At 38.0% G+C, this 20,042-nt stretch overlaps 1 protein-coding gene across 1 annotated transcript in view; it reads left to right on the plus strand.

Moving 5' to 3' along the window:
* SLC6A11 (solute carrier family 6 member 11) overlaps positions 1 to 20,042 on the plus strand; it is a 93,858-nt gene that overhangs the window by 68,710 nt on the left and 5,106 nt on the right. The window contains exons 8-12 of the mRNA XM_013187775.3: positions 4,832 to 4,935; positions 10,959 to 11,083; positions 13,320 to 13,432; positions 14,816 to 14,953; positions 19,532 to 19,634. Coding sequence (XP_013043229.1) covers positions 4,832 to 4,935; positions 10,959 to 11,083; positions 13,320 to 13,432; positions 14,816 to 14,953; positions 19,532 to 19,634 — 583 coding nt within the window. The remainder of the gene's footprint in view (positions 1 to 4,831; positions 4,936 to 10,958; positions 11,084 to 13,319; positions 13,433 to 14,815; positions 14,954 to 19,531; positions 19,635 to 20,042) is intronic.

The raw sequence follows: 20,042 nt of genomic DNA on the forward strand, positions 1-20,042 counted from the left end.
TGAGCCACAGAATGAAAAATTAAACCATAAATTAGTGTTTATCCCAAGAGCTTGTCAGCCCAGCCTGCAGACAGAGGCAAACAGAGACGAGGCTGACCGGGTCCTGCCTTCCTCCAGGACACAGGCACTGAGGGGTGAGATGCTGGGCTGTGGATTTGTGTGCTTAACCTGCCCTGAACATGATTTCCAAGTATCACATTTTTAACAAACCCCTCCCACTTCTCAAAATATCCTCAGCATGTCTTTTAGGTGTCTTACATTTTTGCTGTAGACTAATATGCAAATTAAGAGCCACGCACAACAAGACAGAATAGTGAAATTTCATGGGTATCTACCTAGCTGAGGTGTAAAATGAAGCTTTTCAGGTGAACACATGCTTTTTTTTTTTTTTTTTTTTTTTAAACTGGCTATCTTTTAGGAGGACCAGACTGAAAATAATTACTTGATTTTTCTGTATTCCCCAGATGTGAAACAATTTTCCACCATTTCAGTTACATTCAGCTGTTTGTCACGACACTGTGGAAGTGCTAGCTAAACTCAGTTTATCCTGGAAGCCTCCTGAGAGCAGGCTTGTGGCTGCTGAAGGAATCCCCATGAATTCCGATCTCTGAAGTTTCCCTTTCCCAGCATAGGCAACATGTCAGAACATTTGTGAAAGGATTTATTTAAGTGATTTATGGATATAGTATCACCTGGAAACTTTATAGCAGCAACACAAGAATCTAATTCTCCAGAGCAGTATTCTGTTGTCTTCACCACAGCACGTCCTTTTCCTTCTTTATCCTTCTTCATTCATTACATATGCTATGATTATGACAATAAAAGAGGCAAGGGATTGTCTAGACAAAAGGATCCTCTATTTGACTAGCTTGATTCATCTTCTTGGGCAGAATATAGAGTAGTATTGCAGTCGTGTATGTGAAGATTGAGTCCTAGACCTACACACAAGAAGGCCAAATTAAGGTTACATAGGCATATTAATTTCTGGGTATTGCTGGCTTTTGAGAGCTGGACTTTGCAAAATAGCATTTTCCATTTTTAGTTTAAAAAATTTATTCTGTTTAGTGGAATTGTGTTTGTCCCTGTGTAAGTTAGTAATCAGCAGGACACAGCTGAGACCACTGCTTGTGCTGTGAATCAGGAAAGCTGCGGTATAAAGTCTGATAAAGCCTCAAAATGGGGAACAGGGCACAGACAGCTCTGCTGTTCCCCTTCCTGGTTAGAAAACGGAAAGAGACTTGCCTCTTCTCACCATCATGCCTAGGGAAAGCAGGTAGTGCCATAGAGTTGAGGCTTCTTTATGTCACCTTCTCCCTTTGGGATAAAAGCTTCATCACATGGGCTCATTGAATAGCCTCTTCTTCCCAACCAGCAGGCAGCGAGAATTATTTCTGCACAGGAGTCAGAGCAATAGCTGTGCTGCTGTATTCTGAACTGGTGTTTGTGTTCTTCTGGTTTGCCCATACTAATGTTAAAGCGGTGCTGGGCTTAGCATGTTTGGGGATCGGCTGTAACATGGAGGCAGACTGTGAGCACAGCAGGTATAAAGGTTCTGCCCTTTGACGTTTAGATTTTTTTTTTTAATATTGTTATAATAAACGAAGGTTTTGTGCTTTAATTTTAATCTTGTTTTGGAATGGAAATTTTTAAAATATGAGGTAAAGGAAAGTAAAGAAAAAAATCCATCTTTAAAGTAGGAGGTAGTGGAAGATTATAAAACGTTTTCAGCCCCCAAATTTATGAATGCATAGTATTGAATTGACTTAAATACCACTAACCAAAGGATTTTCAAGATACAGAGTTTATAAAGCATGAACAGGATGTTCCCTGGTACAGGTTCTTTCCTCTGGAATTTACTCATGCCAGAAACACATCAAGCCCAGTCACATTTCAGAAAAAACATACTCCTTTTGTCCCAGCCTTTCACCAGCTGCTGGCTCCAGAATCCTTGCTTTGCAGTTTACTGGCAGTGTTTTCTTTGTCTCTGTCCTTCAGAATTTCATTGTTCTGCAGAATCCTGCTCCATTCATTCCATGTACTTGGAAAATGTTGCAACTTTTAGTCTAAGCCAGATATTGCAAAATTACCCAGCTAATGCAGTACGATGATTGGCCACTCTCAGAAATATTTTATAATGCTTTTGTTGCCATAAGCCAGATGGATGTTGACTGGATTTGTGAGCTGTATCTACAAGGGGCCATCTCTACCCAGTAAAAGTTTTCATGAGAATAAATTTCCCCAAGGAACAGTTTAAGAATGACTAAGACTGGGTGTGACTAAGACTACTAACAAACAATTTGTGTATGTCAACAAAATCTTCAACTCCTAATGAGAGATGAAGTCTAACGCAAAATTTGTTAAATGGTCATGAGCTGTTAGGGCAAAAAAGTAAAGAAGTGATCTGTAATATCAGCTGCTTGCCTTTCAAACTTTGACATGTTCAGGCTTGTGACAAAATAGAAGAGTTGGTCCATCTCATACTTTTCTAACTGTCAAAAACCTACCTGTGATTTCTAAATTAATTTCCTGATTTGCTTCCTCTTTGATCAATTGTAGATATTTTTGCCATCTCAGAAACCCAAAATTGAAATATTAATGGTCATCACAAATAGTGTCACTGGTACTCTAAGACTATAAGCCAAACAAAGCTACACTAATTCTATTGTTCCATACAGTAAATAAAATTGCTTCCTCCTTGCATTTTAAGCATTAGCCATAAGTTCTGGTGAAATTTCTAGGTTGTTGTCATACAGTGCAACAAAACCAAAGGGCTTTCCAATCTGATTCAACTTTTATAAATATCTGAACCCTTGCTTACAGAATATGTTTTTGTTTAAAGTATTTGCTGCTGTTTTTATGTTGATTCTCAGTCAGATGTCATTGTCCTTAGTGGAGATTGTTTTCTTTGAAGGAAATGATACCACTTAAGGCCAGATTTTCATCTTTTTTTCTAACTAGGTGTGCAGGACCTCCAGAAGGATGTGCTCTCTGCTCCTCTTCTCAAGCAGCTCTGGAGTTTCTCACTTCAGAATACAATTCCTCTTTGCCCCCATTTCCACTAGTACTTACTGTCCCAGGAATAATAAGACTTTGTGGAGCTGGCCTGTGCCAACAGGAAAGGCTAATGCTCATCTAAGTGCCATACAGTGCACTACAACAATACGGTGTGTAAAAACTGAAACGGAAGGAAACAGCAGATTCTACGTCTGCTGATCCAGTTTCCTAGCTTTTGTTTGTGCTTAAGAAGACCGTGCATTTTCAGTTGACCTATGCTACTTACAGCTTTTTGGGAGCTTCCAATCTTGTTAAAAAGCCTGTCTGTCAAAAGGCTTTCTCTGTGCAGTTTTTCCCTTACCAAGTGGTGAAACTTTGAGATGTAATCAGCTGTATCTTATTCAGTATGACAGCAATGAAACCATTTAAGCCACTGATGCAAATCAAATCTGATGTTAATGTTATTCCTAAACGGAAACACCCTCAATCGCTCCAGAAACCAAGGACTCACTTGATCACACGTAAAACAAACACATCCCCTTCATACGTTTATGAGTATTGCATTACTATTAGTACAGTCATGAAATCATTACCTGAGTGGAATTTTATTTTCTTGCTGTCTCAGACTCAAAGTAGCAATTGGCTATTCTGTAGCTATTTTCTGTATATTTCTATTATATATATATATTATTATATTTTATTATATTATATATCATATATTATTATATACTATATTATCTAATATTATATATATATTATATAATATATTATATATATTTCTATGTATCTGGTTATCAGCCAGCCAATGTTTTGTTACTTCTCTGAAAAGCACTTTGGTTGCTCTTCTTTAAAAAACAACTTACAGAGCTCAATTATCCCAGGAAACCAGGAGGTGGAATTTATTGGATTGGAAATAGCGCGGCTGTGTAGATGTGGCTTCTTCACATCACTCTCATGATGAAATCAAGAGTTAAAAGATATTCACCTCCAGTAGTAACACACCCAGATTTTAGTGGAACGCTTGATGAAATAAACTGTTTCACTGGGTTGTTTTTGAAACTAAAAAAGTTACGTTATATTAATTTTTTGCGGTTGTTGTGAGGATAATAATTGTACTGTATCAGTTTGTGCTTTTTTTCCTTCTCTTTTTCTGATTTACGATTTAGTATTTTTATCAGTTTGGGATATAAATGTTGCCACACTGATAATTATAAATTTATTTACTTGATGAGCTCTACAGAACTTTTATGCTTTAACTGTACAATGACTGGAAGAACTATGTCCTGCTGCTTAACTGTGGCCATTAATTATCGAAAAAAAACCAACACCCAAACAAACAACAAAAAAAGCACCTTTCCCTGGATAAGTTGTCTTCTCTTTCCCCAGCTCATCTTAATTTGTATATTATCTATAAATGGCATATTTTCTCTTTAAAGTGTTCTTTCATGGTAAATTTTTATATCTGAATAAAAAATGATCGAGTGAGAATGAGATAAATGCAGCTGACTCTATTTAGCTGGCAATTACTAACACCTTATAGTGTTAACAGAAGCATTGGAGGTTTTTACTTGGTGAGGTTCTTCTCTAGAAAGTCTGTCTCTTTCTGCCTTAGGTTAGTTTGACTACGTAAAGACAATCTGAGATGTTTCTTGTTTATACCTTTAGGAAGGAGAGGGGAATTTAACTCACAGCATATATTGTTTTTCAGGTTGTGACTTACAAAAGGGTTGCAAGGTGCTATTGCCCTGTATAGTGGCCTCTGCAAATTTGTGATCATTATACAAGTAACTATGATTCCTTATTGAGCTCTTTTAACCACTCCATTTCTTTTCCTCAGGTGTGGGTTGATGCTGGTACACAGATATTTTTCTCTTATGCAATCTGCTTGGGGTGCTTGACAGCTCTGGGAAGTTACAACAACTATAATAACAACTGCTACAGGTAATATCTTCTACACATTACTTTTACGCTTAGTTTCAGTGATGGAGATGTCCACATAGCTTCACTCTGAAGTATTTCCCTTTTCTTTCAGCCACTTGCATGAGGAATCATAAGCACAGGCACATGTTTTCATAGAACAGAGAACTGTAATGCTTTCTTTATATTTTTTTCAGAAGAACTCTTTTCTAAATTACGGTGGTTTTACCCCTTTGATCACATCTGACCCTTGTGCAGCCATAAGTCACTCAGTACACACACATAGACAATAGCATGTATAATATATTGAATTCCATACGTTGCATGTATGCTGTATTTGATTGTATAATGTATATCGGCTTTAAAAAAAAAAAAAAAGTCCTATGAAAAATCGTTATCAAAACTCACCTGAGTTTGGACTGTGTTTTGAATGTCACTTTTTCCATAGTTTACTGGCTTCTAGCTAGGGCACAGTAGAAAATGATAGCATGTCTTTTCTAGTCTTTATAGAAATCAATAAGGAAATTGCTAATGACTTCAGCAGGTTTTAATCTTTTCTGAATCAGTCAAAAACATATGACTCTCACACAAAGTCTCCATTCGATTTTACTGGCACGGGCAGGAAAATGAACACTACTTTTTTCTTCTGGCATTTGTAGTTATTTAGTTAGCTTTCTTACTGTTAACAGCCTCTAATACAAGACAGTACATGATAGTTTGAATGTACTGACTCCATTATGATAGACAGAGAACTAAATTTTCATTTTTCTATAAAGGAAATAGTAATTTAGCCCAAAAGCCAAAGCAAAATAAATAAATGGGGGGGGGGGGGGGAGTTAGGGCAACAAGTGCAGGGATTTAAATTCTAGTTATAATTTTACCTGGAGAGTTTAGGAGCCAGTTTTAGAAAATGTCTTCACTATCTCATTATCTTAGCAACAATTAGCTCTTCTGCCAGAGAAACACCAAACAGTAGAATCCTGCAGAGAAAGAGGGAGCTGGGAGACTGGAAACCACAGGCACAAATGTATCGACCAGCTGAATGTCTGCAAAACTATCCAGGAGCAATTAAGGGTACTCTGCTATCTAATCAAGCAAAGTAACTCAGCAGCAGCACAAGTTATTCTTTTACATGGCTATGAGTGCCAAAATTCCAAATGTCTTGCTGCATTAAGTAGTGGAAATCCCATACAGTATTCCAACAATATTGATTGACATTATTTTCAGAATAATGATAAAGCTCCAACAGAGGGTAGTGAATGCCCCTGCGGAACAGTGGGCAATGAGAGTTTTCCCTAATTAGTGTAAGCGATGCTGATCTACTTAAGGCTACTCCTTTTCTTTGTTATTTAATTTTATTTTTATTTCTCTCCAGTTGCATCTTGTCTAAAAAACTACTCTGTTGCTTCCTCAAGGACTGCAGTAGTCTTTTTGCAATGGTTTTGTAACTTATTACAAAATGCAGGAGTTTTGATGTGTGACCGGGGAGAACTTAGACAATTTTTCTTCTTTTCCTCTGACCCTGACAGTATAGCTTGGCATCTCTGTAAAATGGATCAGCAGCTCACTTTTAAAGCTCCTGAACAAGATGCTGCAACCAAATATTTTTTTCTGAATCCAGGCTTCACAGTTCCTTTAACAAAGTGTTTTCACAAAAATTCCTGGATAGAACAGATTTTATGGTGTCACAAAGTAAGATTCTTCATAAAACTGAGGAAACAAGTGGGACAGAAGCTAACTGCAGAAAGCAGCTGAGTTAAACAGGGGTGTTAACAGAGCAAGACGTACAAAACAGCTATGCAGCCTTTTCTCTACAGTGGAAAGTGGAATTAAACTTACATTCTAACTATCACTTAAAAAAAAAAAAAAAGAAAAAGAAAAAAGGAATTGTCTGGTTGTAACATGCGCTTCCACTCTTTTTGCACTCTATGAGATTTTTTTTTTTTCCTAAGGGTAAGTTTTAGAAGAAAATAATGACGTGATGTATTTTAGTGGGAAAAGGGGGGGGGGGGGTTCTCATTAGCAACTTGATCTAGGTCACTAATATTATAAGTTAATTGCAAACAAGTCACTGAACATCTTTAAATAGGAAATTAAGTTATATTGTTTCTACTAATCTTTCTTTGTAATGCTTTAAGACAGTGAGAAAATTACATGAGGCCAAATCCTCCCTGGATTTACAACAGTTTATATCAACAGTGCCTCTTTTATGAAAAGATGAAAACAGTCAGTAAAGTCCACTGGCAATGTTTTCCATATATAAATAAAAAGAGGTGTACGTATGTTTCCTCTAATTTTTAGCAAACTAAGAAATCTTAATCCATTTAGACCTTAAGGGAAGAATTCTGTAACTTCCGACTCCCTCAGTAGACAGAAGAGGAAAATATTCTTGTTCCTGCTTCATGTTCTCCGTATTTGCAGAACTAATCCAGCTCCCTGCTGGACAGTGGTCAGTTCCCCATCAGGGGAAACACTGATTTCACAGCACCACTCCTTGCACCTCAGGAAGACAGTTTTTACATATGAGCTCTTGTACAAGTCAGGGGGCATCTGCCTCGCTTCTGCTGCGTTGCAGAAGACAAATGAATAATTTCACATGCTGTCAACAAATGGACAAAATTTGGAAAAAAAAAATATATATATATATGGCCTTGATCAAGCTTCCAGTCTAAGAAGAAAAGAGGAATGGGAATTGGCCGTCAGGGAATCTATAAAGGCAAGGAAGTGACTGGAAGGATGCAAAGGGCTCTGTAGGGTCGCTCTTTCAGAGAAGCTCCTTAAGGAAGGCAGAATGAATTTCCAGCATTATCCAGGCTGTCAGGCAGGGAGAGGATAAATTGAATTATGCCTTGAATTATTCAGGTGATTGTCAAGACATTCATTTGGAAGAATGTGAAGTTTTCATAAAAATTTGAAGATTTCCCTTCATTTGAAATGCACTTGGGCTTCAGTCAGGCTCTGATGTCTTCCTACCAAGGATACTTATAAAAAATTGATGGAAAAGCAGATATACTTCATGTTTTCCTTCCAGTGTTTCCTGAGCACTTGCTTTCAAAAATTCATTGGTCTCTCAATCAATGAATCCAAACTCTCTCTGTTTTCCTTCCCATAGCAGGGGGGGAAAAAAAAAAAAGAAGAAAAAAAAAAAAGAAACAAGACTGAAAAAAGACTGAACTGCAGGTTACTGCACGCACTTCATTCTATTTGAGGAAGAAGCAGGAAGGAAGGGAGGGGATAGTCTGGTTCCTGCGAAGATAGCCCATATTGGGATGGAAATTCAAGGCTATATTTTTATTAGGAGGCTATATTTTTATTAGGATGGGAAACACTATTACATTCCCAGAGAACAAAGTATTTGGTCTGTGACTGTCCAACTGGGGAACAAAATGGTGGAGCTGTGGCTGTGTTTTGTTAATAGATACCTCACTAACTGGAGATGATAAAAATCCCATAAGGTTCACTTTTGCCCATTTCCCTTGAGAAACGTGTGCCTACCTGTAACTATTTTGTTCCAAACCAACCTCATGGCACTGTGGGTCATGTGCCTTCCCTGTGAGTGCAGAAATGGCTGTGGTCCTCTTGTTACTCTGAGAGATGATCTAGTTACCCAGGATTGTCCAGCTTAAACCACCTGGGTCTTGCTTCCCCCACGAGGAAGCAGCAGCAGCCACCAGGTGCTCTAAAGATGTACAGGGAGCAACATGTCTCCAACTCAGCCTTTTTTCTCATAGGCAGGAACCAGCAGCTCTCAGATATCCTGTACCGCACCACTCAACAGAAAAATATTGTGGTGTTTGGACTGCATTTAAAGCCTGGGAGTTATCTAAAATGTTATTTGGAGAAAATTGGCTGTTCCAAATAGAAGCATCACACAAATGCTGAGCAGCTAGATCCATCCCATTAAAATAGTATCTTTTTTTTTTTTAATGGATGAAAAGAGCATATCTTTTTGATGTCTTTTATCAAGAACATTTCATTACATTTAGTCTTAATTTCTCAGCATTGAACTGACCGATTTCTTAGGTGAGATAGATTGGGGTGATAATCTCTCTAGGTTTATTTATTCAGTGCTGAAATACACGGGGAAGAATGGTTAGGAAGGTGTCTTTTCCTTGTTTTATTTCTCTGCAAAGTGCAAAGGACACAGTGCTCCCCATTTTTTCTTTTAGATTGTTGTTTTGCTTTAAAACATTTAAAATGTATGACTAGCCTGGCTGTCCACAACTACAGGAACAAATTTCATATGAAAAGCAACTTTAAAAAGTTAGAACTCTGACTGTTTTCTGAATTTTAGGAAGGTATTTTAAAAGACCTGTTTAACTCTGTTAATAACCGAACAGTGAGGGAGAGGGCCCATGCATGAAAGGAGTGTGAAGATCACTGGACTTCTCTGCATCCACATCTTAATCTACAAACTCTTTCTCATTTCTGTACCAGTTTGGGCAATTAGTAGATGATATGCCATATAGAAAAGGTTTTCTATGAAATGGGTACGAAAGCATAAAAACATTCTTTCAATAATCATCAAAATTAATTGTAGGTAAGGTGTGAAGAGAGAGAGAGCCAAAGCCTCCCACGGCCCAAGAGCCCTAGTTCAGCACTCACTTTGCAGTACTGAAATGTATACCTGCTTCCTGCCATTTAGAGTGTATGTGCCTGATGCTGAGGTGAGTCCAAGTCAGTAAAGGAGGAGCTTTGAACAGATGTGGGAGGCAATCTGGGGCCATTAGTGAAGGAATGAGATGCTGGAACTGGTTGCCCCACTTCTGACTAAGGGAACAGATGAGATAAAGTTACAGTATAAAAATACCAAACTAAACAAGCAATAATGCAGAAAGATTGCCAAATAGGTTTGGCCAGAGTATACGACAGGACTTGAAAAATATGAATTATGTCTTTGATTCTCAAGAAGTCACTACAACTCTATGAGAAAGATGAGAATCATTATTTAAGACATGGATTCAGAACCTGTTAGATTTTTCAGGGTCATTTCTTCTCATAGATAGCTTGCATGAAAACTTTCTTCAGAGCTGTAGTAGTAAGGGAATAAACCAGGCTAAGGAGTAGGCTTTGCAGAACTAGAGGCTTGGCTTGTGTTTCAGTGTTTTAGGATCCAAATTCATTTTCAGACATCTAGGTTAGATCATTACTTTCCCAAGTACACAGCTGTCTCTTGTACTGTCTTAAACTGTCATAATAAATCATCCCTGTCTCCTCATCTGACAAGCCTGAAGTGCTGTTTGAAAGCAGGATAAACAATGATATTTCACTGAGCTCTGGGGAATAATCACACCTTTCTCAAAGAGTAATTTCCCTTTTTTTTAAAGTGACTTACTATTTTGAAATTTCCAGTCTAGGTAAAGAAATATTTCTTCACTTTGGCCTCATAATTACCATTGTAGGATTGTAATTGTCATGTGTAGGATGCATGTCTGGGAGACAGTGTCTCCGCCCGTTCTGTCTTTGCTTACTTCCTAAACACTTCGTAGGAACATACAAAGTTCTTAGAGTTTGTATGCTGTTTTTTATTACTATGACTTCTAAAAAAGAGTTTTTAAAGCAAACCAGAATTGTATTTTTGTATAGATGTATATTGCCATTGTACTATAATTGGAGTAGAATTAGCTAAGATCAAATGATAGGATTTTTTTCCAGGGAACAAATTACTAATAATTTTATGTAGCTTATAAATTTATTTATATCCTCTGGAGTATATTATTACAACTACTGCAGAAAAAATGTTATTAATCCCATTTTTACATTTTATTTGACTGTGTTTTTTAAAAGATTCTGTTGAAAAGCAGTGAGTGAGTAGCAACAGGTTTGCAATTCAGTCAGTTAAAATACAAGCAAAAGTATTATAAAGGTATCTTCCAGCATATGCTTATGCCTGACTGATTTCTTTCAGGCATACTATCATTTGGCAGCTTATTCAGAGCTTAATGTCCATTCCTGCAGCTTGGGGTTCTACTAATTGTATGGCTCCATATATGAAAGAAACCCAGGCTCTGGAGATCAACTGCAGTATTTCTTATTTATATTTTCAGAGACTGCATCATGCTCTGCTGCTTGAACAGTGGCACAAGCTTTGTTGCTGGTTTTGCTATCTTTTCAGTTCTTGGATTTATGGCTTATGAACAAGGTGTGCCCATTGCAGAAGTGGCAGAATCAGGTAAGTTCCTAAAGCGGTTTTCTGAGTGAACAAAAAATGTCCAGAGGCTGCTGTCAGAATAGTTAGTCTGTGCAATATTTCATGGGTGAGTTAACTGTTTTGCAGAAATTTTGACAGAATTCCTCTTAAATATCTGTTACTTAACTCATTAGAATAATTCTATGTGAAGAGTTCTTAACTATTTTTAGTGATACATTTATGTGTGAGTAACGTTAGTATTGTTGTGCAGAGCACCAAACTCATTAGGTTAATGAACTATTGTAACACAAACAGTCCAGCTGAGCATCCAGCAGTTTATTTAACAGATATATTACTCATTTATGCCCCTTGAGCATTATATCCTCACAAAAGAAGCATTTAGTTTCCTTTAAATGAGACAGACCTGAATCCATGAAAATGTGTGTTACTTCTGAGAAACAAATAAGACAAAGCTTTTAAAGTAAGGAGAAACAAGATCTTTACGAGAAATCTTTGGAAGTCCTCTCAAGTCTTGCTTAACACATACCATCCAGCTATACATTTTAACATTAAGACTGCTAATGCCATCTCCTAATGTCAATAGGTTTTTCTCCCAGCTCTACATGAAATTAACCATCCAACTTTACTTGCCATCACTTGTAGTTAGGCACCTAATGAAAATTAATTGCTCTTTATTATCTTTGTGGACTTAACATCTTTAAGCATCACTTAAAACCCAAGAGAACAAAAAGAAAAGTAGGGCTGCCCAGAAAGAAAAGCAACATAATGGTTAACTGTTGAGAAGGAGAAATGGTTCTCAGGAATTTAGTCAAGGTTAGCAGGAAAACTACAAAGCAACTAACGCTTTCATGATACTGTCATAGAAAATATTTCTCTTTCCCTAAAGCACTTGCTTTATACTATTACTGAAACTGTATAGAAAAAGGTTAAAAGACTACATCAACCCTGGAAATTATGGGAACTCGTGAACACCGACTTAATGAAAAAGCAGTAATATATTGACAGGTCTTCAATGAAGTTATTGAAGCAGGAGCACCTTTATCAGACTTCTGAATCTACCTTTATATCCCTGTTTTAAAAGCTGGCTAACTTCAAGAAAACCTTCTGTAGCATAAGAGTTTGCAGCATCTGAAAAGTGGGCAAAGGCAAATAAGAATGGGAAAAGTATGAGCTAGGAGAGATGGCAGTTTAGTATATTTGAGAAGTTACAAATGATGCTGCAAAAATGTTCAATTTTAAAGATTTATGTAAATATACAGCTTATGAATGAATGTTATGTACCCACAGCAGCACTCAGAAATGGAGAGAAGATTCTGAACAATCCAGTAGGCAATCGGCTTGTATCATGTATGGCTTCCAAGATGCAGCTTCCATTGACTGCATTCTTGCACAAAATGTTGGACGCAGTGCTGCCTTAGGTAGAAAAAAAACAGATTTCAGAACGTGTTAGTGAGTTAGACAACACACTGTTATTTAGTCACGCATAAGAGTCTTGTATTCCCACACAAAGAAACAGAACATAAGGCACAGTGGTGTCTTAGCAGAAGTCTTGACCTTCATTTGGACGTCATTCGGACATTTCATCATTTGGACAGGATGTAGGCAGAGCTGATGTGCCAAGCAAGTCCTTATTTCTGAGTAGCCTTTTCACCAGATATTTAGATAAATATTTGTCCCTAGTTGAACGTGGCCAGCAGCTAAGCACCCACACTGACAGTCACTCATTTGCCCACCCAAGTGCAATGTGGGGGAAAACAGGAAGAGAAAAACTGAGAAAATTTGTTTGTAGGTCAAGATAAAGACAGCGTAATAACTGAAGGAAAGAAGAGTAAAAAACAACTGATGCAAAAACAATTATCCCCTCCCATGAGCAGACTGATGCCCAGCCAGTCTCTGAGCAATGGCCACCTTGGAAGACAGCTCCCACTTTCTTCTTCTACCTCAGGTTTTCTTGGTGACCATGACATTACATGGTATGGAATGTCTCTTTAGGCAATTTGAGTTGGCTGTTCAGCTGTGTCTCCTCCCAGCCTCTTGCCCACCACAAGCATACTTGCTAGGGGCAGGCAGAGTGGGAAAACAAGAAAGCCTTGATGCTGTGCATGCACTGCTCAGCAGTAGCCAAAACATTGGTGTTACCAAAGTTGTTCTAGCCACAGTCTGAAACACAGAACTATATAGACTGCTGGGAAGACACCGTCCCAGCCAGACCCAGTACACAAGTATAAATTGTTTACTTTGTTTTCTTCCTTTTCAGGACCAGGACTTGCATTCATTGCTTACCCTAAAGCTGTTACCATGATGCCTCTTTCTCCCCTGTGGGCAACTCTGTTCTTCATGATGCTCATATTCCTTGGATTAGATAGTCAGGTATGAAACGAACACCATTCAAATATTTGGTCAGATTCCCTAGCATGTGTGTATCATCATCCTTAAATAGCATTTCACCTGATGAAAGAATGAACCCTAACTTATTTGTTGCTTAAAACTATTGATTCAAGTTCCTTATTTAAATCTATTCATATGATAGTAGAGATTCCTTTATCTTATTGAGATCATTGATTCAGCCTGACTACAGTTTTCATTGTTAACATGGAAATCACTTTGAACTTTAATATGGGTGACTGAAGTTCACAATTCAGTAGAATGTCAGTGTGTAATCCTTTCCAGTTTTTAAAGCACTTTGCAATGAATTTTGAAACCAAGTATCAGACAGTGCTAACATAATTTCGTACAGTGTGTTCGTACTTCAAGATGCCACAGCAAGAAATGTGGCAGTAAAATGACAGCATAGAAATCCTTCCTATGTGACCATAAAATTTGTGAATATTATTCGATGAAAAATATGAAGTAGTTGACATTTTTAGTAGGCAGCTCAGCTGTCTGCACAATTTGTTTCACAAAAAGTATGACTATATCCTGTAAAATAAATATCTCCAGTGTTTATTTTGCATGACATTTCCAATCATTAAAATACAGGTTTTAATAACTTTTCTTTTTTTCCAATGTAACAAATTTTATCAAAAGTCTGAAAATGAGCAATTTCTGAATCCTACTCTTGAATGTTTCAATTACAGTCTTTGTATTGTCTACTTGGGGGCATTAATTTTGGTAGCTATTTTAGAAACTTTGCACTGGAGCCCTGAGCCAGGTGCTCAGGTCTCCAGCTTTCTGGTGATTTTTAAAGTTAGCAAGACTGTTCATCCCCTCCTTCATTAGATATATTTGGCTCAGGCACCTAATAACTTTGTGAAACTTCTCTCTTCTGTAAAATGGAAAGAGCTTCTCCAACCAACCAACCACCACCAACAAAAACCCTGCCACAGCTCATTTAGCATTGCTTGAAAGTGCATAGAACTGCACATCGTTCCTCTGAGAAATATAAGTGCAGGATGCTTTGAATGAAATTCTGCTGCAGTCATGCAAAAGTCATACATCATATAAGTCCCATTCAAGCAATATTTGAAAGATACGAGTTTTATGTAATCCATCTGCTACAGGGCAAAACAATTCTGAGATAATATAAGTGGCTTCAACTATTTGAATTTCGTGGTGGACTGGAAATCCGTAGCTGTGGGCTTTTTGATTCTGAAATTATGTTCCTCTCAGTTTGAGCTTACAGTGTCCTCAGGGATCATTCAGTCTTTCTCTCTGATGAGAACATAAAAGGATATTTGAAGTGTTTTGTAGCAAATCCAAATCCCAAGAGCAGATGAGAATATTTTATTTGTACTTTCTTATCATTTGTTCTAGTTCGTGTGTGTTGAAAGCCTCGTGACAGCTGTTGTAGATATGTACCCAAAGATTTTCCGAAGGGGTTACAGGAGAGAACTGTTGATTCTTGGACTTTCCATTGTGTCGTACTTCATTGGTCTGATAATGTTAACTGAGGTAAGATGTGCTTTGTCGAATTCCTGCAGACAAAAGCAAATGGGTGTCTGCTTATAAGCATGACAGATAAAACGTGAATATTTCCCATAGACAAATTGCGCTGTCAGGAATATGACTACAAAATACTTGAGAAACTGTTCTCAACTGCTTTGTAATATTTGAAATGTATCCTCGATTTTTCTGCTGAGCTTAGGAAGTATCTTATTCGAAGTTACATAGCAAAGGAAATTCCATCTGCTTTACACCAGCCAAACAGATATCCTGGTCATGGTTTCAGCTGACTTCTTCTGGGCAGACGAGTCTGAAAACATCTTAGATGAACAAATCAATGAACATGATGAAGTGAAAAAAGAAAGCTAAAATATCTTTGATTTTAATATCTCCAGGTAAATCAGTACAGTCCATTTCTGAGCATAAATTGCTTTGGTATGATGGCAACAGGAAATTATTTTTTTTTTCAAACAAACAAGGATGTTTGCTTTGGGGAATTGTAAGCCAAAATGTCTGAAGGTGTTAGTCCATCCCATTAATACATGATACGTGTTTGCAATTACTCTGTTTGGAGCCCAGGTAGGGGACGGACTGTGGGATCCTTTACTACTTGGTAGGAGTTCAGTGCTGCTGCTCAGTGCTTGCTTTACAGAGTGACTTGTATAAACAGTCTTCCTCTCATTCACTTCATCCTCTCAAAACAAGCATCAGACAGGCAGAGTCCACACTCTTCTCTGCTTGCTGTGCCATTAGAACCTCCCTGCACCAGGGAGAGAGGCAAAGAAAAGAGCTGCATGCCTGATGAGCTGTGGAATTAAATGCCAGAGGAATGTGTGTCTGAGGAAGCCTTGCTGTCTTAACTGTGAAGGGCCACAATGTGTCTCTGTTGTACAGCAATCTCAGCAGGGTTTCCCAGTGAAGCAGTTTTCCAGGGTTTCATCAACTCATCTGGGGTCACTTACATTTGCTCTATAGACAGTCCTTGGACCTTGCTTTGGTACCAAAAAAAGAACAAATTTCATCTGAAAAAAACGTTAGACAATTGTAGACATGTTAGTCTGTTGTCCTTGGTACAAACTATGTTTCTTAGATGTTTCCAGAGAGGTATTTGCAGATGAGAGATGGGAATACACTCATGAGTGAACAGGGTAATAGTCCCATTGAAATATTCTGTATGATTCTGGTTCAGACTGGAACAACATGCAAAACAAGAGCAGGGAGGATAATCCTAGGAGTGCAGAGCTGATTGTACCAGTGACTAGAGAAATGCTGAAAATGAAGGGTGCACATATGCTTTCTGTAAGCACGTCATAAAGGTACCAGCAAGTATAAACATGAATTATTTCTGCAAATAGAATGGCTCCTTCTCTCTCATCCCCAACCCAGGGTGTATGAGCTGGCCATGAATAATTACAGGCTGAAAATCAGGAAAGGATTTCTATCCGTCAGAACAGTGAGGTTCTGGGAGTTTTTCCAAGAACAACAGTTATAACTGGCTTTGTACTGGAATTCAGATTGCCAGTCAGTTTGTGAAAGGTATTACGTGACAGTTCCCGGTGAGAACAAAGGACTTGACAAAAGTTGATTAAGAATTTCTTCCAGATGTGTGTCCCTGTAATCTGGGCATTGGAGCAGAACAGAGACCAATTTGCTTGTAATCATTCTTACTCTCACTAAGATAAATCGTCTTTGCTATGTAAAATAAGAAAATTTTGGAATAATTCCTCCCACAGTCCACGTGTTAAGCAGAGCAGTGAGAGATAGGTTGTTAAGATGTACAGGTTCAGGAATATGAGCGTGAAGAGAAAGCAAGGTATCCAAAATGGCAGGACTATTCTTCCAGGAATTTTGCAGAACTGTTTTTCTTACAGTGTATTGGCTTGGTTAATCTCTAAGCTTCCAGTCTGCTCAGATATTTGCTGAACCTCACAGTGAGCTTTTTGCAGCAAAGATTACAACTTGCTAGATTTTGGAAAGTAGCCAGCTGGCAGAGGCAGCACTACAAACTAAAAGCAATGCAGCTAATAATCAAAAAAGCATCTCCATTAGGAGCAAGGAAAAAAAAATCACAATAAAAAAAATTTTGACTTCATTATTTTCATTCTGGCCTGAGAAGGTGTGCTGGGTCTGACTGGGATGGAGTCACCTTTCCCTGCAGCAGCCCACACAGTGCTGTGCTCTGCACATGTAGCTAGAACAGCACTGGTATCACTCCAGTGTTGTGTCTGCTGCTGAGCAGTGCTGGCACAGCATCAGGACTCCCTCCAGCCCCCCAGAGCCAGCAGGCTGGGGGTGGGCAAGTGTTGGGGAGGGGATGTCACCAGGGCAGCTGACGTAAACTGACCAAAGGGCTATTCCATGCCATATGGAACAAAATAAAAGCAATAAAAGGTGGGAAAGGGGAAAGAGAGGGGGTGCTCTCGTTGTGGAAGCGTCTGTCCTCCCAAACAACCGCTACGCATGTTGAGGCCCTGCTTCCCAGGACGTGGCCGAACATCACTTGTTGATGGGAAGTAGAGAGTAGCTGCTTTTCTCTCTCTGTGCTTCCACATGGCCTTTGCTTTTTTTTTTTTTTTTCCCCCTCTTCCTTTTCCCTTTAATTAAATCATCCTTATCTCAAACCTTGAGCCCTTTGTGTTGTATTTTCTCCCCTTTCCCTTTTGAGGAGTGGGAGTGAGAGAGAGGTTGTGGTGGAGCTTGGCTGCCCACCCAAGTAAAACCACCACAGAAGACTGATATTCCACAATGCTTTTACTACAACTTTTTGTTTGAACGGTGACCAAATTCAAGGGGTACCTTAAAGGACAAAGAAATACTTTTTTTCTCTGTAGTGCTAGAGAGACATAAATTATTATTGAGAGAAGTGACTTATGTACATCATCAGTGAGGCAATCTAGATATCTATGATCTCATTCTGAAATGACACACTAGTGGAGAACACGCCATTCTGTGCTACTTCAACAAGGCATCAAAGCATTATGTGTGAGGGAGATTTCCAAGAGTAAATATGTATCCCTTGTCCTCTCTTTTGTTTCTAAATAAACAATCCTGGATTTTTTTTTCAGGCTTTGGATTATTCATAAAAGATGTTTTTCCTTAAAGAAAAACTTTTTTCATTCAGACATATGGTCATTTCCTATCTATGCAGCAGAGGTTTTGCCAGATGCTTGCTTGGACATCAATGCAACTTTATATACAATTACTTTAGAACATTCATATGTGCAAGAAGATTTAGATAGGATTTCAAATTTAGAGAGTCCACATTAATGTACCTTCACCTAGCTAATGCTGAGAAAAAACAAACAAACAAACAAAAAAAAAACAGGGAAATCCTAGATATTGTTTTTTGATTTAGTTTTCTCTATTTTTTTAGAGTTCTCTTCCGTTTTCAGAAAATTGTCTGAGATGTAATGGATTGTGTACTACTCAAATAGCATTACATTTCAAGTGAAGAAATGATCTCAAGTCTCTGTTTCCTTCATATAGCTTTCTGCAAATAGGGAAGTCTTAGGTTTCCTTTCTATTGAAATGATCTGTGAAACTCCTCATTATTATTTCAATATCAAAAGCATATGTGATAAGAGATTAATCTTGAAAAAAAAAAAGGAGGAAGAAAAGAATTCTGTCTTTGATAGATGTGACAACTGAAATAATTGAGTCATAGTCAAACAATAAGGAAGTGGAGGATGTCTTGGATAAGCATATATACCTTTTTTCTTATTGGTTTGTACTGTGGCACCACTGAAGGCAGAAAACTACAGGACCATTGATAGCATATTATGCATTGTGTATGGATTCCATGCTTACTTTGGATGCTGATTGGTTTGGGCTGATCTCCTTTTTGGAACTGCACGTGTTGCTACTTAAAGTCGTTTGGTGAACAATATTTAGCTTGTGAGGAAAACATTAAAAAAAAAGCTTGCCTGGAGTCAGGATGGTTATTATTTCGTGTTTTATCAAATAATATTGACTCACTTAAGTAATGCAGATGAAAGTCTGTGAGTTATATTCAAACTTTATATGTGAGCTTACTCATTTTATAGTCCCTATGCCAATGGAGATTGATTCTAGCAGATACAGATTTTGCCTTCTTTCCCTACATTTGCACTTACTAATGCATTTTGCACCTACTAATGCATTTACACAGTAGTAGCACAGGTATTAAAACAAATAAACAAAAGCCCTGCATCTTTATGTGCACTCTTCTGGAGATCAAAATCACCTGCTGTTATCTACAGTTTAATATGATAACAAATGAAGTTGAAAAAAAATGTAAGGAGGTGAGAGAGTGTTTTGGAACAAGTGAAATGTATGTCTCTGTGCTCCAGTAATTACTACCTTAAAGCAAATATTTAACTGGCCTAGGGGATCATCTTAAGTGCTATGGAAGGAAAGATCCTTCACATTCATCCACTGAAAAATGAATATTCTGTGTTCAAGAAGGAGCCAACTGTAGTAAGAAGATTGCCAGAGAAACAACAGATTGACTGTATAATTAAAGACACATTTGCTGTGAAATATTTGTACCATTGCCAACATGACATTTCAATTTTATTTTTTTGTCCTTTTTCTGTTTCTGTCTTTCAGGGTGGGATGTATGTCTTTCAGTTATTTGACTCTTATGCAGCTAGTGGCATGTGCCTTCTTTTTGTTGCCATATTTGAATGTGTCTGCATAGGCTGGGTTTATGGTGAGTTGCTAAAAATTGCTGTTGTTTTGAGTTTTTATGAAAGCTTTCTGTTTGCACAAAAGCAACGTGAAGGCCTTGTACTCTTGTGGAGTAGGGCCCCCCACACTCCTGCGTTCTGCTAAAAGCCAGGAATATGTTTTTCTTCCACTCTAGTAAGAAGAGTGCAATGGACATTTTTCTTGCTCCTTGCCAGGACTGACCTTCACATTCCTCCACCACAGAAATCCTCAGCTGCCTTAGAAATTAGGGGTGGCAATAAGTCTTTCTTCTCTCACAAAGTGTCTCTGCAGGATATGTTCCCTTCTACTTCTGACATACACAGATAAATCCAGGGGATTTGGAGTTCATTTCTCATTAACACAAAAGGGGCATAGTAACGTTCCTAGATCTGCTGCTTCTGTCAGCAAA

Source organism: Anser cygnoides, chromosome 10, assembly GCF_040182565.1.
Source record: "Anser cygnoides isolate HZ-2024a breed goose chromosome 10, Taihu_goose_T2T_genome, whole genome shotgun sequence".
In the NCBI taxonomy this organism is placed as follows: Eukaryota; Metazoa; Chordata; class Aves; order Anseriformes; family Anatidae; genus Anser; species Anser cygnoides.